The sequence below is a fragment of the Macrobrachium nipponense genome, chromosome 23, assembly GCF_015104395.2.
Source record: "Macrobrachium nipponense isolate FS-2020 chromosome 23, ASM1510439v2, whole genome shotgun sequence".
NCBI classification, from domain to species: domain Eukaryota; kingdom Metazoa; phylum Arthropoda; class Malacostraca; order Decapoda; family Palaemonidae; genus Macrobrachium; species Macrobrachium nipponense.
The window spans coordinates 5556568-5581357 of NC_061090.1; the positions used below are offsets into that span (position 1 = coordinate 5556568).

General features: G+C 44.0%; 1 protein-coding gene across 6 annotated transcripts in view; it reads right to left on the reverse strand.

The window, feature by feature from the left end:
- The window catches only part of LOC135198406 (exocyst complex component 3-like), a 322829-nt gene that overhangs the window by 48422 nt on the left and 249617 nt on the right, over positions 1 to 24790 (reverse strand). For all 6 annotated transcript variants that reach the window (XM_064225949.1, XM_064225970.1, XM_064225981.1 and 3 more), the window contains exon 11: positions 20260 to 20377. In XM_064225949.1, coding sequence (XP_064082019.1) covers positions 20260 to 20377 — 118 coding nt within the window. The remainder of the gene's footprint in view (positions 1 to 20259; positions 20378 to 24790) is intronic.

Genomic DNA, 24790 nt, shown 5'->3' on the forward strand with positions numbered 1-24790 from the left:
TTTGTATAGTTAGGAAAAATGCAATTTTCGACAAATTGTCATTTGTTCCGGTACGATATACAAACCATCGGTCCTTTTACAATAGGAAGACTCACTTCTTGGTGGGAGGAATCTGAGTCTTTTGAGAACAGACTGGTGTTCGCCCAACCTTGGATTGCCTCCCTGGTTGTAAGAGCGAGGGAGGCATCCTAGCCTCTGCCTAATTGATCAGGGTATGTACCGCAGGATCAATGGTCAGACCTCTGGACCCAAGTAATAAGAGAGAGGCAAGCGTATCTCTTAAAACTAGCAAGCAAGAACTTGTTCCTGTTGCAAGAGGCAACATAAAGTTATGGGTTTGTCTCTTGTTGGCTTCCACTCCCCTGCCCCTTGTTGGGGGAAGTGGTGGATATTCACTCCTATCCCTAATGAAAGGGATAGGATGGGGCTCGGTCATGTAGCCTACCTGCATCGCCTCCTGCGCAGCGTAGTGACTACCGCGTCCCTCTGCCCACAGGTAGAGGGAGAGAAAAAGATGGGGAAGAGAAGGCCAGTCACCTTCTCAATCACCTATCCCTTCATGCAGTCACACCAGGAAGCGATGCTGTTCGGTCAGCTCGGGAGCTGGGTAAGCTACACAACGTATTGAGCAGCCACCACAGGTCCTAAGGAACAATTGTCCAAGGACCTGTGGGCTATATCCTGAAGGTAGAAGGAGGTGAATGTGGTCTGGTTGGCCCCTGCCTTCAGTACCTGCGCCACGGAGAAGTTCTTGCGGAACGTGAAGGAAGGACCAACATCTCTGACTTCGTGGGCTCTCGGACGAAGGGTACGGATGTCGTCACTACCATCAGCTTCGTACGCCCTCCTGATCACCTCACGGAGCCAGCACGAAAGAGTGTTCCAGTAACTTCTTCTTGGTCATCCCGGTGCTAATGAAGATGTGCCAACACTCTGACTTGAGGTGTTGAGTTTTCTTCAGATAATGCCGTCGCGCCCTCACAGGACAAAGCAGCATCTCCTTCGCATCGAAGGCAGTGAAGTCCATTAGGGAGGGGATTGTGAAGAACTCGAACCGATCGGCAGGGACCGAAGGATTCTGAGTCTTTGCTACGAAGTTTGGTATGAAATCGAGCGTCAGAGCCATGCAGTTCCCTCTTTGGTGATGTCCAGTACCCATACTGGTCTATCTGTCTGCAGCGAAGTGTCTCACATTCTAGAATCCCATTGCAGCGAAGCCTCTCGTGGTCTCGTATCCCCCTGCGGCGAAGTCTCTCCGTCTCCGTAGTGGATAGGACACCGATACTCCATGGTGGGTGTCGATGGTATGGGTACTGGGACAAGCTAGTAGGACGAAGTAATGATTGATCTGGAACAACCAAACTAAGTCCACAGCGTAGCTCGTAACTGACTTGGGCGCTTTGACAACTGCCGACTGACTGCGTTCGGTTGTGTGAGGCAAGCTGTCCAAGCAAGTCACGTGACTTTCTCCTTTGAAGGGTTATGTCGAGAGACCATACAAATAGTCTATTTGTTTGCCACCGATGCCGGACGGCAGGTGATGATTCTCTAAGGCATGTGCCCAACAAGCGAAAGTCAATTGCCTTCTAGAGACTGAGGTTCCTGATGGCAAGACAGAATTCTCATAGTAGTTGAATCTCAGCTAAGGAGAAACAACACTATGTGCTGTTGAAGATGAAGGTGGAAGGTGAATGCTACCTACGTCTTCACAGCCGAATCGAGAGAAGTAATTCTCAAGATTCTGAACCTGTGCTTACAAAGGACTGAAAACTCTAAACCGCTATTTCATTGCTGTTCGGTAAGGAGTCGTAGTTGCAATGAAAGCAGGGCGCTTTTCAGTAATGAAAACACAGAGATGTATTGCCTGAAGAACTGCTTCTCATGGGCTGATCATCTTCTTCAGGTTATCCAGGGAGGACAATACTTGGAAGTAGAGCTGGCAGGGCAGGGAGCAGGCAATGTCTTCCGTTAAACATCTGTAATTCGGGGTGAACAATGAACAATTGCACACCTACGAATACGAGATATTTTAGAAGACAAACTCAGATGTCTGAAGAAATCATTCTGCATTATCGCAGGGGTGCGATGCAGCGGGAGACTAGGCTACAGACTTCTATTACCGTGCGGTAAACAGAAAGATTATAGTCCATTGAGATATCTCTTTCTGAAAATTCTCGCAATGTCCAAGGCGATGCAGTAGAGATAGTCATTCATGTATGCGAGAATCCTCGTCAATCAGAGGCCTAAGTCTGTGATTGTCGGGCAGAGATACGGTTCGGTAGTCAATCACTGTAGGGGAGAGACATATAAACCGACCGTGTATCTCGGAGAGCCAGCTGGTACTGGGCTGCGTCGGCAGCCCCATACACAGTTAGCTCTCGCTCACTCGTCATCCTGAGTTGCCAGGTAATCCATTCCAAGAAGGAATATGTTCAGCTAGAACCATCGAGCGTAAAAAAATACGCTTGAGCAATTGTATTTAAACGAAACGGATTTCGGTGAATACAAAAGCTGAGGTGGTGTTGTCATAACAATACCATAAGTATCTCAAAATCGAAACTGATAACTCCTGGGAGGTTGCAGGCAGTCCCAAGTTGCAGTTCAATTAAGATACTATTTGTCTCGGTCACAATCCGTAGAGTTAACTACGGTATGTGCCTACGCCCTGGACAATTCAACTGATTAACAGAATCATGTCGCAAGGGTAATATACGTAGTATATTTGTAGGTTCCTGTACAAAGACCTCCATCCTAAATTCTTTACCATTCGAGGAATGAGAATAAGGATTGGAAGCCGACACCCTTAATTCTCTAATCAAGAGAGTAAAGGAGACGTCTTCCCTGAAGGAAAACTTCAATGGTGATAACAGAATACCGAAGACGATAGTTCAAGCCAAACTGGATGTTACTGTCCGTTCTTCTCTATGCCAGGGTTGGTCACCTACTGTGAGATACTCTTCCTTCAGCAGCAGTCCTTCTTCCAAACGCTAGAAATTCCAAGAATTCGAGCATTCGGCGAGATTCCCGATTATCGTAGTAACAATTATCGGGGATTCTCGTCTAGCCCACTCTGGACCATGGTTTCACCCAAGTGTCTGCAGATCGTAAAAAAACCCAAACACTTTGAGAGTGCTAGAAATTCCGCAGAATTCTAAGCGCTTGGCGAAACCCCCACCGAATTCGTCAGACGATCAACGGTTGGTGGTCCTCCCGATTCCCGTAGAAATCGAGGATGGGGCAGGATCCTTCCTCAACAACGGGGACTTACGTCCGGTAGGACCCAAAGGTCCCCCCAGGAACGCAGTCCCCAACGTGGAATCCTACAGAGAACTCTCTGCAGGATCCCTCCCCTTTCCCTCGTAGCTGTAAGGAGAGAAGGAATGGGGGAGGAATTGGATACTCGCTCACCTTCCCAGTGGAACTAGCAGTTGGAGAAGCGAGTATGAGCAGCCATCCCCTTGCGGCAATGACCTCTAAGTCTGGGAAAACATATCGTCAGGAGAAAAAGTTTTCCCGAGGAGGGTTACGAACTCGTACTGTAGGTTTCTCTTGAATGCGTGGTCCAGACAGACCGTCACGTGAACAGCGGTGATGGTCCCTCCAAGAGTCTGGGCAGCATCATTCGTCCTTGCCAGCCCCCCCCTCCTAGTCACTCCTGCTTGCCTCATTCCTCCCGGTGTAGCCTAAGGAGGTTGAAGGGGCAGGTGAGGGTGACCTGATGCTCCTACCCTGCCTACTAGCATGCTAGTAGGCTGGGAGGACTGCAGGCGATCGTCAACCAACGGTGGCGATCGAGCTGCAGGTCTGGACTAGCGGCTTCTTGGAGAAAAGCTGGACCAAGGAACGGAGCGTCGGTCTTATGTCAGGGGAGCTGTTATGAGAAGTCCTCCCCTGCCTACCAGCAGAACCGGTAGGCTGGGAGGACTGTGATGATCATCAACCACAGTGATGGTCGAGTTGCTGGTCTGGACCAGCGGTTGGCGATCATTCCCCGAGGTCGTTGTGCTGACGAATCAGCACAATGACCTTAGCAAAATTCCTCTGGATCTCAGGAGTGCCCGCATCTTGAGGAGTAGGATCATCAAGCCCCTCCAGCAAGAGCGATGCCAGAGACCCTCCTTCTTTAGAGGGAGGAACAGCGCCAGACCCCTCCCGGTCTCCTCCTGTCACTTGCGCATACGACCTGGTCGATCCGAGGACCGTGCCTGGCACGTAGGACGTCGTGGCGGGATTGTGGGGGGGCGCGCCCCTCACGATCACTCCTTGTTATCTCGCCCTTCCCGGTGTAACCCGAGGAAGTTGGAGGAACAGGAGAGGAAGACCTGACGCTCCCCCCTCGCTCACCGGCAGAACTGGTGTGCTTGGGGGGCTGCCGAGCTGCAGGCCTGGTTGTGCCGCTCCCCTGGGGCGAGCGGCTGGCCCAAGAACAGCGGCCCCGGTCCCGTGCGTCAGGGGAGCTGCTGCTGGTCCCCCTATCCGTCCAGTCCCGGTGGGAGCTGTGGTCAGGGGACCTGCAGAGACCACTGTCGTGATGGGGCCGGTGCCTGTTCTCATGGTGCGTCGAACCGCTGGAACCAGCCGAGGCTGGTTCCTGCGATCGAGGGGACCTCTTACCAGCCTCCGCCTGTGGTTGGTCTAGGACCGTCACGGCAACCCTGGTAACCAGCTGGTCGCTACGAGAGCGATTGCTGGTCTAGCGAGCGTCACCTGAGCGGCTCTCGCCAGCCTTCTGCTCCGTGCCTTGGTCCTGGCGCCGAGCAAACTCGGACATCTGGGCCTTGGATGCACGGTCACCAGCGGGTGCCTGTACACTCGGTACCTCTCGCGAGCGAGAGGCCGAGCCGGAACCTGGTGTAGCGGCAGCCCCCCCCCACACCAGGCGAGGAAGTACCGGTGTTAGCCAGTACTCCTCTGGTCCCCCGTCGTCTTCTTCCTTGCGGAAGAGAGATGGAACCTGCTCCCGAAGGAGCAGGAGGACCAGCAGAAGGACCCCCCATCCCACCGGAGTGAGACAGGCCTTTAGAAGTTCCCGAAGGAGCCTTCTTAGGGGGGAAGGAGGCAGCCTTCTTCTTCCTCGGCTTGGAAGCCTTGGGAGTCGAAGGGGAAGAGGCGGCAGCAGTCGACGAAGACAACGACAACACCTTCCGCTTCTTTTTCTTCTTCGTCGGCTCCCTCAGGACAGGCGTCAAGTCCTCCATCCAGGATGGAGCCGGGGCTGCTGTTGCCGAAGCAACAGGGCCTGACTGCACCTGTCCGGAAGGACCAGCGTCTGGGGCAGCAACACCGTGGGCTGGAACGACGTCGGCAGGTGCGGGAACAGCAGGAACAGCAGGAACAGCAACAGCGGCAGGTACAGCAGACAGGGCAGGTACTCCAGGAGACGGGGCAGCAGCCAGCGACATCCTGGGTACCGGCGGCAGGTCCAGGGGCGAGCTCTTTGGGCAACGGAAGACCGGGGCTGGCAGCACGAAGAACCCGGAGGGGGAGGGACGCCCCTCCTCGGCACGGCAGCGATCGGGCCCTGCACGGCTGCCGTTGCGTCACAGACATCACGAGAGGGGTGTAAACCAGGTGAAGAGGGGCGGCGCACCCTGGAGACGAGATCGTGCAGTGGTGGTCACCGCTCCATGGGTGACTGGCACAGCTCCCGCCAGATGCTGGAGCAGCCCCTGGACGCTCGGCGTGCCCTGAAGTCCCAGCAACATCCACACCTGGCCAAGGTCGTCCCCCGAAGCAGGAGCCTTGAGGAAGCAATAGTCGAAAGTTAGGGGGGGGGAGCGAGCCCTACCCCGAGCGAACGGAAGACCCCAAATACAAATGCACATCGGGTAATGAGCGCCCTCCTCTACGCTCGACGGATTGGGCGAAGAGAAGGACCATGAAACCGACCCCCGCCCCGAAGGGAAAGGCGCCATACGTGGGAGCTGAGCAGGGGGGCAGGATAGGAGATGAAGTATCGGTAACCAAGGGAGTCGCGGGAGAGCTTTTTGACGACTCCTTGGCAGGCTTTCGTTTCTTCCTGCCCTTGTACAACACCCACTGCACCTCTGACCAATTAGAACAAATGTTACACAGCTCGGCCCGAGCGCATTCGCGCCCTCGGCACCGAGCGCAAGGGCATGAGGATCTATTCCCGGGAATGAGTGGAATCCTTAATCCATAATGATAATAATAAATGAAAATGAAAAAGAATACTGTACTTACAATTTTCACTTTCACTTTCACACAAAAGATACAAGGCTCGGCCCGAGAGCATTCACACCCTCGGCACTAAGCTCAAAGGGCATGATAATAAATGAAAATGAAAAAGAAAATGAAAAGAGCGAAAGACCCCACACTTGCGGGCCTCCACCCCCGGGTACACTCTAAGGTTGATGGGGGGGCGCGGGGATAGCTCCATGTCCGATGATCCATAAAATCAATGTAATAAAAGATGAAAAAGACGGTATGTACTTACAATTCACTTTCAAACACTGACAAACCAAGTTGAAAAATTCACAACAAAAGCAAAGCATACTACGATGAAGTGGGCAGAGAGCGATGACGAACGCGTCCTCCACACACACGGCCGAAAGCAAAAGTGGTTCTTCACCTCCCAGTCGCGCTGCGCACGCACTGTCGGACAAGCAGTTAACTACCGAACTCCCTTGTTCGAAGCTTACGACCATCCCAGCTGCCGCTAGTTACCTTCCTATTGTAAAAGGACCGATGGTTTTTATATCGTACTGGAACAATGGCTATTTAAATAAGTCAAACACCAAAGACCCCTCTAAAAACATTTATAAGTGCTTATTTTAACAGTTCAAACACCAAATGCATAATGCTTAAACTATCATCCTGCACAGAACATACCTTCAACTATCATTTAAAGCACTTTAATATCATTTCAAAGTCATCTTATAACATTACCCTTAAAAATATATAGCTTACAACTAAAAGTGAAAACTATTCATGTTACCCCTATATTCAGGTAGATCCATTTTCTCTCATACAGTATTAAGCAGTCTGGTTTTCTTTTTACAGTACATAGGGAAAAACTTTGAAGTTAAGGACTACTGTAGTACAGCACCTTACTATTTAATATGGATTTTAAAAAATACATTTTACAGATATTCTGCTGTATTTACATTAATATTAATATGTATTTGAAAATCAATAAATAATTTTATCATAAAAAATATATTTAGTCATAAAAACAGTAATTAAGTGAACATTCAGTGACAAAAGAGTCAGTGAATGATTGAATTTTTCACTAATAATTCAGGGGATAACTTCCACCAAAACATCTGCAAATACGTAGGTGAAGCCATGAATCCTGAACTGACTAGATGGGGATTGAGTAAATGGATTCTGTAAGTGACATAATACTTTACTGATTGTAAGGACAACATCCTTCACTATTTTCATTTCACTACAATGACTTGCCAAGTTCCAATTTATATCATCTTACGTAGAATTCTCTGGCCTTTCCGCCGATATAATCATCATGTATGTGTGCAGACTGCTTTTGTAGTTATTTATGAATAAGTGTTGGTAAATGTTACGGCCTCTGAGAGATGTTCGCTCCAAGTTCGTTATAATGATAAACAAAAAGAATTAAAACACCAACAGTTGAAACTGGGGATATGAATATAGAAAGAAACACTAACACAACAAAGGTTTATTTACAAGCTTACTAACAAAGATAAAGTCAGAATGGTATCTCCTATTTACATAAAAAAGGCAAAATCTTACAATGCGTGAACTGGGGAAAAAGTGGGGTAATTCAAATACTTACTGGCCAGTTTTGCGACTCGAAGCGATGGCTTCACAAAGGAGAACGGTGGAACTTTAGTCATCTTCTTGACTCCGTACTGCGGAAGGAAAGGTCTATTGTTGATACTCAAAGGGCAGGAACTCCTCGAAATCTCTAGTAGAAAGTTTCTTCTCTCAAGGCTTGCTCAACGTCAAAAATATCTCGGTCGTCCACTCCTGACGACGACTTGACCAGAATTCAACCAACCAACTCTCGAGCGCCTTTTTCTCTCTGATCCTTCGTCCTTCTTCTCTTATCTCACTCTGATGATCTCTGCTGCTGATCTCTCACCGATAATCTGATCTGTGGCTCTTACTGATGATCTGCCGTCTCCTACTTCGTCTGTTGTATTTATATGGCATTCTGGGGGCAGGGCCTATGGCGAACGTCACAGACTCCCAAGATTACCGGAACTTCTTAGAAGAATCTAGACGAGGTATTGCATCAGAAATCACGGCGTTTCTCACGTCACATCGGCGCCTGTCAAGTTCCACAAAACTCCTGCCGATTCTAGAACCATCATGAGAACAGGCACTTCCAACACGCGCGAAATCATCCGTGCTGCAGAACTTCTTGAAGATGCGTTTTCCTTTCCTTTAACTCGTAATTCTTTGCTATGAAGCGATTACCATTACAGTAAAGAGACACAAATTCTCTATCTGCATGCTTGGATCTCTCTAGACCCGACTCAGGTACTACACATCCATCTGCACCTGTCTATGTCAACCCCGCTCATCTGTGATAAAGCATCAGTATTCAGATGCCTGCCTCTCTGTCTAGTCCTCACAACTGGTGATCCCACACAGCGACTAGTCTTGACTCTGACGAACCAAACACCATATATACAGCACTTAATTTGCGTTTTGGTGTGAGACAAGTCACGAGGACAGGCACTTGGGTGTTGGTCAGCCGGCACACAGAATCAGGCAGCGGTTCGAACACATTCACATTGATGTTGTTGGCCCCTTTGCCTCAATCTGGGGACAGTAGATTCATCTGCGACGCCGCTGCCGCATCTGAGGGCCTCCTTGGCCCCCCCGGATGCCACTGCCATACCTGCGGGCCTCCTCGGCCCCTCCGATGCCACTGCCGCATCTGGGGGCCTGCTCGGCCCGCCTGACATCGCTGCCACACCTGTAGGCCTCCTAGGCCCGCCAGACGTCGCTGCCATGCCTGTAGGACTCCTCAGCCCATCCTGGTGCCACTGCCATACTTTTGGGCCTGCTTGGCCTGCCTGACGTCGCTGTTGCACCTGTAGGCCTCCTTGGCCCGCCCAACATTGCTGCCACACCTAAACGCCTCCTCAGCCCGCCCAACATCACTGCCGCACCTGTAGGCCTGCCTGATGCTGCTGCTGCACCTGTGGGCCTGCTCGGCTTGTTCAACGCCACTGCCGCAACTGGGGGGACTCCCTCGGCCCGCCCCAAGGCGTTACCGCACACAAAGTATCCTGTCAGCAAGAACGCCAAAGGACTCAGCAGTCAACGACACCCCACAACAAGTGATCACAAGGACATGGGGTCAACTCTTGCCTCCGTGACATTTTAATGTTTTTTTTATCATCCAATCATTATTCCATAATAATTGTCTTGGGGGAGGTATTTGTAAGGACAACATCCTTCACTAATAGTATTTTTATTTCACTACAACGACTTGCTAAGTTCCAATTTATATCATCTTATGTAGAATTCTCTGGCCTTTCTGCCAATATAATTATCACTTATATGTGCAGACTGCATCTGTAGTTATTTATGTTTAAGTGTTGGTAAAGAAACACAAATTCTCTATCTGCATGCTTGGATCTCTGTAGACCCAACTCAGGTACTACATATCCGTCTGCATCTGTCTATGTCAACCCTGCTCATCTGTAATAAAGCATCAGTACCTAGATACCTGCCTCTCTGCCAACTGGTGACCCAGGAGTAACGGTGACTCAGTGGTTTTGGCTCCTGCCATTAACGAACTCACTACAAGCCGCTCACCTTCAGAGAACCTTTAACGGAACCACACGGAGTTACAATGTAGGTCTCTGAAAGCTCCTTTTCACGGTCGACACCGACGCCACTAACGGACTTACTACGGCACACCTTCCCTAGGTGTGTCCTAGCATCGTTTGAACGGTTTGGCTCCGCCATTGACGACACACACCCTTCAACTGCACTCAGAGTTATTAATGGGCCCACATGGCGACTAGTCTTGACTCTGACAAACCCAACACCATATAAAGCGCTTAATTAGTGTTTTGGTGTGAGACAAATCACGAGGATGGGTACCTGGGTGTTGGTCAGCCGGCACACAGAATCAGGCAGTGGTTTGGACACATCCACATCGATGCCATGGGCCCCTTTGCCTCAATCGGGGATGCTAGATTCATGTACTAAGCGATAAAAAGAGAGGAGGGGAGTGAACTGAGGTATGTTCACATCAGTAAAACAAATGAATCAGGAAACAGCTGTTTTGTGATTTTGAGGGAGTTTACATTAACATTTTACAGTGAACCCCTCCTATTCACAGTTCCGGATTCACGGCTTTGTGAGGACAAGAGAGAGAGAGACAGGTATCTGGGTACTGATGCGAGGTCTACATTAACAGGTGCGGACGGACATGTAGTACTGAAGTTTGGGCGACAGAGGTATGCACACAGAGATTGACAATTTCTTTTTTCTCTTTGTCCTGGTTTAGATGTAAATATGGTGTTTTAAGTAAATATTATAAATAATCCTTATTTAATGTATACAAGCATTATTTATTTCAATCATTTTTCAGCCTGGAAAATGTATAAAGCAATATGAAACGTCGGCATTTTAATAAAATAGATATAAACAGAACACCTTTCCATGAACTCTAAATTGCATACATAAGAATAAATGAAGACATAGTCTGTGTACATACTTGATATTTATATTGGCGGAAAGGCAAGAGAATTCTTCATAAAATTATATAAATTGGAAATGGCAAGTGGTTGAAATAAATATAAAATATCAAAAGGACGTTGTCCTTACAAATACTAACCGCTACAAGACAATTAATATGAAATGATTGGAAGATTAAATACAATGAGGAACTTCTAGTTGTGGTATCGTTGCAGAGGCAGGAGTCGACCTAGTGCCAATGAGATCACTTGTTGTGGGGCGTCATCAACAGCTGAGTCCTTCGGCATTTTAGCTGACAGGATGCCTCCCCTGGCGGTGCCTGGGGGGTTCAAATGATGTCAGTGGGCATCCACCGCCGCGGAGTAATATGTAAGGAACTTCGGGAGTGGCGTCAGGTGTGCGGTGATGCTGTGAAGCACTGTTCCCATCCGGCGGGTCAAGGAGGCCCACAGGTGTGGCAGAGGTGTTGGGTGTGCAGCATTGCTGTGGAGTGTCGTTCCTATCAGGCGGGCCAAGGAGGTGCAGCATCGGCGTGGAGTGTCGTTCAGGGACGTCCATGGAGTGAAGTGACGTGCTGGAAGCTTTAGGAACAGCGTTGGGAGGGCCAAGGAGGCCCACAGGTGCAGCTGCAAGTCGGGCAAGCCAAGGAGGCCCATAGGTGTGGCAGTGGGCGAGCCAGGAAGGCAGAACCTCTGTCCGTGGTGATGTCATCCGGTACACCGCAGCGGCTGATCCAGCTTGAGAGAATGGCCTCCACACAGGTGCTAGTAGTGGGTTCTGTCATCAGAGTCACCTTGGGCCACCTAGTGGATCGGTTGATGATAGTCAAGGGGTATCTGGCGTCTTGCAATGGAGGCAAAGTCCGTGTGTTGGCTGATCAGCACCCAGGTACCCATCCTCGTATCTTGTCTCACACACAAAAATGCAAAAGTGCTGTGTTTAGTCTGATAATGTTGTCGGGTTCGTCAGAGTCAAGACTAGTCACCGTTTGGTTCTGTTAATGACTGAGTGTGGTCTACGTGTGTCGTTAATGCCGGGAGCCATACACTTCGAATGAGGAAAGGAGCTTTCAGAGACCTAGACTATGTATCGCCTTGTAGTTCCGTTAAAGGTTCTCTGAAGGTAAGTGCATAGTGATTCCGTTAATGGCAGGGGCCAAAATCGCTGTTACCGTCACTCCGGGAGGTCACCAGTTGTGAGGACAAGAGACAGAGGCAGGTATCTGGGTATTGACGCTTTATTGCCCGAGAGTGGGGTCTACATTAACAGGTGTGGATGGACATGTGGTATCCGAGTCTGGGCGACGAGGTATGCGCGTAGAGATCAACAATTTGTGTTTCTTTACATATACATACATAAAAATAAATGCAGACGTAGTCTGTGTACATACATGATATTTATATTGGCGGAAAGGCCAGAGAATTCTACATAAAATGATAGAAATTGGAAATGGCAAGTTGTTGAAATAAATATAAAATATCAAAAGGACATGGTCCTTACAGCTTCACCTAATCACAGATTTTTCTGTGTAACATATATCAACATTATTAGCGGAAAATTTATCCATTCTCTGTATGGATTTTTCACAGAGAAATATTCACAAATTATATACTGAATTTTCTTATTATTTTTGTGACTAAATGCATTTTTTGTAATAAAACTATAAAAACACTCAGGTATAAGCAATTTTAGACTTTTTTTGGTGTTTGAACTATCAAAATTGACAGTTAAAAGCACTTTTAAAGGGGTGTCACATTCGCAGCTTTTAGCTATTTGCAAGGGGTTGTGGTATGTATCCCGTGAATACTGGGGTCAATTGTATTGATATTTTAATGTGTTTACATTAATATTAATTAAAAGGGATCAATCGGAGTCATCATGACATTCTGATGAGAAGATAGCTTGTTTATCACCTCCCTGATCATACTGAAGGGTGGGAAGGCATACTCATCTAGACTAGTCCAATCCTGTAACAGCATCTGTCCTCCAAGTGAGAGAGTCTGGGATTGGAGAGCAGAATCGTGGTAGTCTGTGATTCTCTGAGGTTGCAAAAAGGTCTGTGGAGGGTTTAACACACAATCTTCACAGGTCCTTGCAAACTAAGGGATCTAGAGTTCATTCTGTTGGAAGGACTTTATTCCAATGGCTCAACCCTTCCGCTAATACAGTGGTACCTCGTTTGACAAACATTTCTTATGTCAAACTTTCCCTTTTTTGAACAAAATTTTCGAGAAAATTTTGTATCGTTTGTCGAACAAATGCTCGTACTTTGAACTGACAGTTTATCTAGTTTATAGTACTTGTATTCGACAGCCTACTGGGTCTTACAAGTTAAACTGTATTAAATTTATTTTTTCATTTACAATATACAGTGCTCCCCCCGTATTCGCGGGGGATGCGTACCAGAACCCCCCATGAATAGTTAGAACCTGCGAATGTTTGGAACCCCTATAAAAATGCTAAAAACAGCCTATTTTGTTAGTGAAAACTCAAGAAAAACCCACTAAAACTTTTCATACTTGGTTTTTTTAATAGTTGTATCACAAAAAGTGCATTTTATGATTAAATTGATAAAAATACCCAGGAATTTGTAGATATTTCTCAGAAAAATACCGCGAATGTGCGAATTTTCCACGAATAATGCAGGGAAACGTCCCTGAGAGAAATCCGTGAATGTGTGAGTCCACGAATCCAGAGAACGCAAATACGGGGGGTCCACTGTATAGTTAATGATAACAATAATCGACAAAATAAATAGAAGTCTAAAGCATTTAATATAAAATTTAGCTTTCAATATAACATTTAGCATAGAAGATGAATAGAATCGTATGTAACCGCGGTGACGTCACGCCCAGCTGACTTGAGACTGAACGAGGGAGCGTTGATATGTTGAGGAGAGAAGGAGAAGAGAGAGTGAAAATATTACTGTATGTATGTAAAAGCAGTAACAATTCACAGAAAAAGGGAATTTCCCAATAACTTTAACGTAATGATAAAATATGAAAACAATCTAATGCAATACAGAAAAAAATAAGTGTCTTAATTGAGCCCGTGTTCGGTGAGCCGAGTGAGACGGTCTAGTTGAATAATATTAACAAAACAGTAAAATGATGTAGCAGCGTCGTCCTTGACTAATCCTCACCCGAGCTACGCATGCATTGCCAGATATCACAAGATTCCTTGCTTTCATCTGCTTTTTAACTGGATCCAGCTAGGCGCTAGAAATTATCCTATTGTTAAGACCGAAGATTTGTTCGCGTATGAACAATGAAAGAACAAAGCTTTTCGCAATAAAATTTAGCACAAATGATTAACAAAATTATTCGTCATTGCAGTGATACACAGCTACCCTGAGGTAGAGTGAGGGAATGTTTATATTTTCAAGGAATAATGAATGAATGATTTTAAGTTATCGTGCATCATGGTACTGAGGAGAGAAGAGACAGTAAAATATTTACTATAATATGTACGTAAAAGCAATACCAATTCACATAAGAAATAAAATGTTATTTCACAAAATACTTAACACTGATAAAACATGAAAACAAATGCAATACAGTAAAAAAAAAAAAAAGAAGCTTTCTCGAGTCGGTGTTTGGTGCGCTGAGAGAGAGAGAGAGAGAGAGAGAGAGAGAGAGAGAGAGAGAGAGAAAAGGGCTCTGCTTCCCACTGACTTATCAGCTGCTCTGGGATGATTATTTGCCCATTTCTTTCACTTACACTCAATCTGCCCAAATCCCTTTTATTTTTGTTACGGTACAATACCAACCAAGTTACAATAGCTTTTTACAATTTTTTTTACTACTGTACAAGTAACTCAGCTTTGTAATAAACAAACTGGTGCCGCTTTCAGCTTCTGCATGCCTTTGATTGTTTGTTTAAGCGACTTCCTTATGAAAAGTTATTTTATCTCTTTCCTTTTCTTGCATTCTTGACTTATTACTTATTTGTTTGCAAAATCCTCAAATTTTAAAGTCTGCCATTTGCTAACAGTAAGTTGATGAATTGTGGCATAATTAATCTCTTTCCTTTTCTTGCATTCTTGACTTATTACTTATTTGTTTGCAAAATCCTCAAATTTTAAAGTCTGCCATTTGCTAACAGTAAGTTGATGAATTGTGGCATAATTAATCTCTTTCGTGCACTTTAGATCCAAGTGTAAACAGGCTGATTACTCTCTCTCTCTCTCTCTCTCTCTCTCTCTCTCTCTCTCTCTCTCTCTCTCTCTCTCTCTCTCTCTCTCAGACACACACACACTATTGATTCCTTTGATTATCTTTGTACCTAATATGTGAATAAAATTGATTTTGTTATCAACCTTTGCATACTGCAACCAATTGAGTTTGCTCAATGGGTTCCCGTCCCTCCTCCCTCCATCTCCCAGCCTGCCGGCGCCATTTTTACTAAACAGTTTGTAAATCATACACAGAAAAAATAAAATTGAGAAAATTTGACTTCATATAACAATGTTTCATTACTTTACACTCTTAATTTAACTTTTGAACACATCAATAATAGAAAAAATGTTAAAAGGGGGACTTTTTGGGTTGGCTGGAATGAATGATCCTGATTCCCTTTATTTCTTGTGGGGATATTCGTTTCATATTTCGAACAAATCGTACTTCGAATAGCCTTCTGGAATGAATTAAGTTCGAAGTACGAGGTACTACTGTACATTTGTCCTGGCTTAGATGAATCGAGTCAGTAATGAAACCTGATCCCTTTCTGCCCAAAGAAGTTCCTGAGCCACTTGGTATAAGGAAAAGAAGTGGGTTCCTCCTTGCTTCCTGATGTACGGCAGAGCTGTCATGTTGTCGGAGTGGATCGTTAACATCTTTCTGAGAACAAGGGAGGAAAAGGCCTGCCGTCCTAAATGGATTGCCTAAAATTCTTTCACTTTCATGTGGCAGTTTCTTAGTACTTACAACCATGTCCCTGATACTTCCTGATCTCTGAGATGAGCTCCCCAACCCACTTCTGAAGCGTCAGAGTAAAAGTCTAGGTCAGGGCTCAACAGGAGAGACTTCCCCTCCAGAAGACTTTCTTCTGACGACCACCATAGAATATCCGGTTTTATCTCAGCCGTAATTGGGAAAATGAATGAGCCTGACTACATCTTCCTGCTCCAATTCACCTTCGGGTAAAACTATAGCGGCTTTATGTGAAGTCAGTCTAGCATCACGAACTTCTCGGCTGAGGCCAACATCCCTAAGAGGTTCGTCCATTGAGCTGCCGAGCAGGCTTGAAAAGTCAGGATGTCTCTGACACAAGGAAGGCAAGAATTAACTCTTTTCAGGTAGAGAAAAGCCTGAAAAGTTAGAGAGTCCAGAGTGATTTCTAAATAAAGAATTCGCTGAGAGGGAATGATCTATGACTTCTGGGTGTTCATTAAAATACCTATAGCTGGTTCACTTAAGGTAGATTCTTGGATGAGCCCTATGCTTACAAGAAGTTTGTTTGGCGACAGCTGATTGGCTGGTACCGGGAGGTAGGCAGCTCCCAGCCAATCAGCGGCTGCCAAACAAACGTCTCGTAGGCAAAGGGCTCACCCAAGAATCCACCTTAAGTGAACCAGCTATAGTGTCTCTGTTAGAAGAAGTTTTCAACAGGTCTCCTGTGAATTTGTCCTTTGACTGGAATCTGAAAAGCCAGTTGTCTAAATAAAATATATTTATTCCCCTGAGGTGTAGCCATCTGCCAAGAGGAGCAAGGATACCAGTAAAAACCTGTGGAGCCATTGGCAGACCATAACATAGGGCCCCTAAATTGAAGTACTATTGAAAATCAAAATGGAGAAAATTTCTGGAATCTGGATGCACAAGGATGCAGATATATGCATCCTTCATATCCAGGGTAACTACTGAATCCCCTTGATGGATGGCTGACATGATTGACTAATTTGTCTCCATTTGAAATTTCATCTTCAAAACAAACCAATTCAGGGCAATGTCATCCAGGACAGGCCTCCAGCCCCACGATGACCTGAGGACTACGAAAAGTCTGTTGTAAAAACCTTCTGATCCTTGATCTTCCACTGCTCCTTTGCTTAGTAGGGACTCCATCTCTTGAGAGAGGGCCGTAAATTTCTATGAGTTCATCTTGTTCTAATACCTTGACCACCAAGGTTCCGCTCCACTCTGACTCCATTCCCTTAAAAAAATATCCAATCACTTGTTTGCTGGTTTAAAAGTTATCTTCTTGATAAATCTTGTGGGGGGGTGGGGGGGGGGGGGGTTGCAGGTTTGTGCGAGGTCTTTGTTGGTTTCTTTGTCTTCTACCATGAAAGGACTGGGGTTGGAGAGGTGGAAAAGACTTCCCCGGGCTAGAATGAGATTCTCTAGGCCATTTTGTCAATTGTGCCAGGAGGTCGTTGGTTGACTTCTTCTGCAATGACAATGAAATATCTTGCACCAGATTTTACAGAAAAAGGTGTGACTTATCCAACGGGGAAAACAACAGCACTGACTTCTGTGCTATGGTTAGCCCCTTAGTGGTGAACAAGCACCGTAACTTTCTTTTCTTGAGGATACACAAGGAAAAGAGATTGTCATAAAAACAATAGCTTCTCTTAATGAGCTTGCACAGGAGAAAGGCAAATGTTGCCTTTCCCAGCTCCCTCTTAGAGGCCAACCAGGTGTCTACGTCTCTAAGAACTTTCTTCACTGATGACAAGAGAACTAATTAGGCAGAGCTGAGCTATCGAAGGAAAGTTTCCTCACAAGGAAAGTCGAAGCCAGGGATACTGGTGTCGCAGGCGAGATAAAATCTGAGAAATTATTGAGAAAATATCTCAATCATGCTGAGTAGGCAGACGAAGGAGAGGAATCCCGTCCTACATCCTCTTCACCTGACAATATGGGCGACAGTCAAATTATTTGACTTGGAAGGTGCCAGGGTTTTCTTCAAAACTGTTGTTTGAGGGGTGCAAGCAAAGAGTCCTGAGTCAATGTATGAGACAGATTGCAAGTCAAAACTAGTGCCAGGTCAGCAGGCGGCATCGCCAAGTGCTCTGGTGCTGGAGCCAAGTGTTCAGTTAAACAGGATCGACGCACCAAATCAGGTGAAAGACGCCCAGGGATTAGGGCAAGTCCAAAAGGGATATGATTTTGCAGATGAATAAGAAGAGCACCTATGAGGTTCGGTCTTGCACTTAGGAGCCACAAACGGGCAGTCAAGTTGAGAGATAGACTCAAGGCTATCCCAAGTAGGGCGAGGTGGAGGCACCGAAGAAGCAGGAGGCAGCATCGCATAATTGCATGAAGGCTGAGGACTGAAACTAGCCTCACTGGACTTCTTGGAAGGCAGAAGGGTGCTGTCTGCATCCGCAGAAGGCCTCTTGAGAGGCCATGAAGAAACTTGATAGCACTCTCAATGTCTCTTGCTGGAAGTTGAATCATGGGATTTGGATGACAAACAATGTGCACTGAAAGAGACACCTCTCCAGTGGTGCTCTGTTGAAACTTGGGGTCGGTCAACAGATTCAACTGAGGAAGATACTGCCCGTGGGTAAAACCCCTGGTATGTCTTCTCCCCGGTGCAGGGGAGCAGGACAGGGACCTTTGTTTAGGAGCACCAGTAGGACGGACAGCCACATTCTCTACCTCTACACTCTCTGCACTTGCACTTTGAATACTGTCTTTTTCCAGTAAGGCTTTGAGAGATGAACCCAATTCCTTCACTGCACTCACTAAAAACTCGAATTTCTTATCAAACCTTGATTCAAGAATGGCAATGGTGTTAAGATTGGGAGCATGGGAACCTGAAATAAGAGTTAGTGAGACAAGAGGGGGAAGGTATAGGGATCAAAGGCAAAGAAACAGCGCTATTATCTACTAATTCTGTATCTTGCACAATTTCTAAGTTAGGCTTACTTTCGAATCTATTAGCCACCTTTCTCTTCCAATCCTTATCCATTTTGTCCTGATGGGACCTAAAGACATTCCATTGCTTAAAATTATCGTCCCACTCATTACATTCGGTGTAAGTGATCTTCTCTTACACTCCTGACCCCTACATTTTACACATCTGGTAAGAGGATCATAACAAGATTTAGCTAATCTAGTTTTACATCCTTCCATACAAAACCTAACAGTCATTGTGCTAGAATCCAACATTCTAAGTACAGCAAAAATCAAAGTACTTCATCAAGAACTCCAAAATCACCCACCAATGTTACTCGAAAGCCGACAGAAAACAAATTGGAGCTCTCTGTCAGGTTGTTTCCTCTTTCTGTCCTGATAACGGGCAACGCATGTTAACTACACCTGGACAAATGCTAGCGCTACTACTATTTTTTATGTTTTAGGCTGCCGTAGGTAGGAAGCACTTACCTATGTAATTACTTGGTAAGTTTCTTATGTAAAATTTCAAGATTAGATGACTAGATTTTTTGTTAAAGCACATCAAAGTTTTCAATATATCTTATTGGGCTTTTGTGTATGATAACTGTACAACTAGTTTGTTATCTTATAACATGCTTTCTGCTGCATCAGAAGTTATTTTTTTCTTTAATTCTTGCCAAAATTTTATTATTCCATTCATGTATGATGTTGTCAAAGATGGTTCTATTCTGTTCTGTGTCTGATTTCCTGCTTCACCAGTAGTATTTAATCTCTACTGGTAGTCTGTTACTGCTTTTTGATATAGATAAACTGGTTCTGCTTTCTCTTGTGAATTACAGTAGAATAATTATCATTAAAAGGATTTTTCCTGCCAGCTTAGGTGCATGTTTTGTTCAAGTTTTTTTTTTTGCCACACTGTAACAATACACTATATTTCGATAACATCAAAGATTTTTTTTCTTAGCTTTCCCTGTTGAAATGGAGGGAGGGTTTTATATGCTCTGGGGTATTTTATACCACTACACATGGCAGTTCTCTCTAGATAAAGAAAATTTTAATTAAAATGTTTAGTTGGCAGATCCATATGACATATGAGTAATACATACAATCAGACCGGTCTCCCAGTGTGTAACCACTGCCAAACATCTAATTACTAAACATCTGCAACATAAACAAGCATCTCATTTAAAGAAAATATTGTTGCAAGAGGTAGAATGTTCTTTAATGTCATAGCCCTGATTAAAAAAAAACAAAAAATAATTCCTTTTGATAACATTGATGTCCTAAAACCTTTATTTAAATGCACTGTAGTACACATTATATAGCAATAAACATTCTATCCATTGTCTATCTACCATCAAACCCTATAAAGGGCAAAGCTGACCAAAACTATTCATGATGATGATGATGATGATGATGATGATGATGCATGTCTCTTTGCCCAAACATTTCTTTCCAGCTCTCGATTTTCTACTTTTCTCTTGCTCCCTTGGTTCTCCTCCTACTTGACAACCAACTTCAATCTTTTCCTGCTCTAATTTTTTACCCTTATCTAATAATATACACCTCATTCTAGCCCTGTGTATATTTGATTTGAATGTCTCAAGGTGCTTGACAATAACAAGTCCAAAATTAAGTAATAAAATGTGTGGTATGTTCTCTATATCCATGGGTAATACATAAAGAGTTTAAATCTGACAAGCAAGAGAAACATATTTTACTGCAAAAAAAAATAATAAATAAAACAAACCTGTGATCTGTCGCTATAATATGTTTCCTTGTATCGAGTAACAGCTGTTCCATACTTTGAAGCAAAAAGACGAACCTGAGCCAAGCTGGATATCAGGACTTGAACTTGCACTTCAGAACTAATAGAAGAAAATACAAATTAAATATGCTTATGATGCCGATGATATAATCAGTGACTAATACATAAGAATTATCCATTAAAACTAATTCAGAACAATTTTCTTGAAAGGATTCATACACAAACTTATTTGCTGCAAACAATAATTCTTTTAAGATCCAGATATGAGTGTTTCTTCATAACCTTTCTGATAGACATCACATCATAAAATCTGATTTGATAATTTGCATTTTTCTTAAATATACAAATCTGAAGTTTTTTGTAGGGATACATCTTCAGCAACAGCCTGCTAGTCCAGTCACTGAAGCTTAATGATAAGGTGGTTAATGGTGGCCGGTAAATGAGGGACGGAGTACTTTCCTCTCTCCTGTCACTAACACATCACTTTTTACTTTGACAACATGGACAAATGCATGGGTGGTTTGAGGTGATATTATGATAAATTATGTCAGCCCTGAATATCTAAGAAAAATTTAAATCATCCTGAACTGGATTTGTTTCTACAAGGATACAGGCTTTTGTCTTTATATGGAGGCTTACTCTTAAGGGGGCCGGCAGTAAGCCAATATATGGTGGTATAGGGCGAAAAATGCAGTCGTGAAAAAATTCATGGAGCTTCATATGACAATGGAGAATGCATATACGAAAAATTTCGTAAAAATTCCTCTTACTTTCATAGTTACAGGGTAATCAGTAAAATTAACTCATTAAGCCAAAACATTGATCCAAACAAGAAAATGCATTATTTCTTCTGTTATCGTAATTTTTTATTATTATTATCAAACAAATTGTGAGCAATGGCATTTGTAGAGATTCCACGACGGGAAGTTATGAGCTTACACCCTTCAGTGCAAGCATAAACATGAGAAAGAGTACACTTCGAGTTTATCTCTGACATTCGCTTGCTTTTACGTCTTTTTTTTTTCTTGCTTCGGCAAGAATTTTATCACGCCATATTGGAAAAGACAAGTAAAACATTTTGTTAACATACAGAAGAAGAAAATTCACTCTAATAAGAGTTCAGAAGATCATAATATCGGCGATATTATTTGAGTTAGTGAAGGAGAGAGAGGGAGTGTTTCATAAGGAGTGCCCTGTCTCACCTGATGCAGTGCCCCAGGCTACGATCTTTGAGCAAAGGGATCTTCATTTATGATTAAATTATGATAAATAACATAGTTTTGGTTTACTAATACCCAAAAAGGAATATAAAATTCATAATAATCATGATCCATTAACATTATCTTTGAAAAATACAAAGAAAAATTTTGAATGCCCGTATCTCAAAACTTTTACTTATTGACCTTCAAATTATATCTTCTCCCTCAGTTTTAAAGCTATAGCATTGAAATTTGGTATATAACTTAGAAAGACATTATAGAACAATCAAATGTAGCCCTTTTTTCCAATTTTTGTTTCATTTTTTTCTTACGTTTTTTTCCTGATTTATAGGGTTTACTTTTCTACCAAAATGAAAAAATTCAATCTAGCAAAAAAATTACTTTTATATAAAAAAAAAATTCATTTGATTAGAGGTAGTAATCCCAGTTCTTAAGTATAAAGGGAGGAGTAGAATTTGAAAAACGGTTATTTTCAGGTTATTTTCAGAGACAAAAATCATATGCAGTTTGGAGATGTCCCAAGTTATGTTAGTAAGTGGTATGAATGTCAAAGTCCTGTCCTTAAAAAATGGCATTAGCCAGCTGGGTCCCCTTAAGGCGAACAAAACATGACAGGCACTGTTCTGAATTAATCACAACATGACGTAATGAATGTCTGCCAATTCCCAAACAGTCTGTGCCAAAGATGAAAGACTGGAGGGGCAGTCCATCAATATCTTGATAAGCCAGCTTCCCAGTTTAAGTGTATGAGCAGGGAAAGGTGAAATCCTCAACCTCTAATACAGCCGGCATCCCTGTACTAGATTTTAGTTCCCTTACAAACCACAGCCTAAGGAGGGTTCAGAGAAATCCTTTCTTTTCCAATTAAAGAATGCATAATCAGATAAATAGGTAGCTGTATAGTCAACCCTGCTTTTAAAGGAGAGTGTATGAAGATGACACAGAACGAAGTCACAGGACAGGTTCCTACATCCACCAAATCAACAAAAACACAGAATGGTTCTGTAAACAATTATAAAGGAATGAAGGAGGGAAAGAGACTGAGTCCAAAGCACTGTTTTGGTGATGTGAGCCCAACCATAAACCTTAGGTTGGATGCAAACTTGTCCAAAAATAGCTGTAAAAGTTTAAACAACAGCTTGAATAATACTATACGTACAGCAAAAAAACAAGAGATCAGAGGTCTATGGTGTTCTCTTTTCAATAGAAGGAGGGAAGCTAGTAAATTGGTTTCTGAACCTCAAAATCTAGCTAAAGTTCTATTTGTACAGTGTACACGCAACTCCGAACCTCCAAGGCAAAACTAGAAAGACCAATGTCTTTTCCATCACAAAAGACCTGAAAAATGATATTGTTATGATACAATAAAGTTTCATACATACTTACCTGGCAGATATATACATAGCTATCGACTCCGTCGTCCCCGACAGAAATTCAAATTTCGCGGCACTCGCTACAGGTAGGTCAGGTGATCTACCGCCCTGCTCTGGGTGGCAGGACTAGGAACCATTCCCGTTTTCTAATCAGATTCTCTCTTCCACCTGTCTCCTGCGGGGAGGCTGGGTGGGTCTTCAATTGTATATATCTCCCAGGTAAGTATGTATGAAACTTTACTGTATCATAACAATATCATTTTCATACATTCAACTTACCTGTCAGATATATACATAGCTGATTGACACCCTTTGGTGGAGGGCAAGAGACAGCTAACTACTGACTAGACAGGTAAACAACATATGTTGTAGGTATTTATAGACCTTGGTTTCTACCTTATCAGGTGGAAGACTTCTTGACTGCTGTCTAGGAGTCTGCTTCACCTCAAGAGCCTTAGCGAGATAGTGACCTGTGGCCAAGAGTTCTTGTGGATCTGTCGATGGGGTATCATCCACTTACTCGACAGAGCCTAACTGGCATTTGTCAATGGGAGCACATCCGCTTATATGACAACACGCCTTTATTTAAGGAGCACACAACCGATCCCGATCACCCGAACCTAACACCCGTGTTAGTTCTAAGATTGCCAAGAGCTATCCCCAAACTCTTAGCAAACAACCACAAACTCAATAACCACACATACAATAGTACAAAAAAAATTTTTTTTTTTTTTTTTTTTGTACCCCTCTAAAAGTCAGCTGTCACTCGATCTCCTAGTGAAGAGAAGTGAAGGTCGCCAGTGCGACACCTGACACTTCCATGCACAGGAAACTCAAGAACACATCCAACAAGAGGGTTACATACATTATAAAGGATCGGTGCTAGCTCCCTTACCCAGAACCGTCTGTGCTGACACAAACGGACCAAGAGAAAACATTTCTCATACGTAACTCACACATCTTTTAAATAATGAGATGCAAACACAGAGTTGCATCTCCAATAAGTTGCATCCAAAATGTTTTTAAGTGACATATTTCTTTGGAACGCAATAGACGTTGCAATTGCCCTAACTTCGTGGGCTCTCACTCTTAAAAGATTAAAAGAATCATCTGGACAATTCTTATGAGCTTCCGTAATAACACTTCTAACAAAGAAGGCTAAGGCGTTCTTGGACATTGCTCTCTTGGGGGTCTTTTACTGAGCACCAAAGACCTTTTTGCGAACCCCCCAACTGCTTCTTCCTGTCTAGATAGAATTTAAGAGCTCTAACTGGGCAAAGGGATCTTTCTGCCTCTCTGCCCACCAAACTAGTAAGTCCTTTTACCTCGAAGCTCCTGGGCCAGGGATTCGAAGGGTTTTCATTTTTGGCAAGAAAGAGAGACTGGAAAGAACAAATTGCAGAGTCTCCTTTGAAGCCGACTCGTGATTCAAGGGCGTGCAACTCGCTAACTCTTTTTGCCGTTGCAAGAGACATCAGAAACAAACACTTTCTAGTGATATTACGAAATGAAGCAGTGTGTGGTGGTTCGAATTCTTCGGAGGATAGAAATTTAAGAACCACATCTAAGTTCCAGCTTGGAACCTTAGGTTCCACTGACTTTGATGTTTCGAAGGAACGAATGAGGTCGTGCAAATCCTTATCATTCGTTAGATCTAATCCCTTGTTTCTAAAGACTGCTGAAAGCATACTCCTGTACCCCTTAATAGTCGGTACAGAGAGATGCGACTTTTCTCTAAGAAACAGAAGGAAATCCGCAATTTCGGTCACAGAGGTACTGGAAGAGGACAGCTTCTTCGACCTGCACCAACTTCTGAAAACCTCCCACTTCGATTGGTACACTCGCCTAGTAGATGATCTGCGGGCTCTAGCAATTGCGCTTGCTGCCTCGCGAGAAAACCCTCTCGCTCTGACAAGTCTT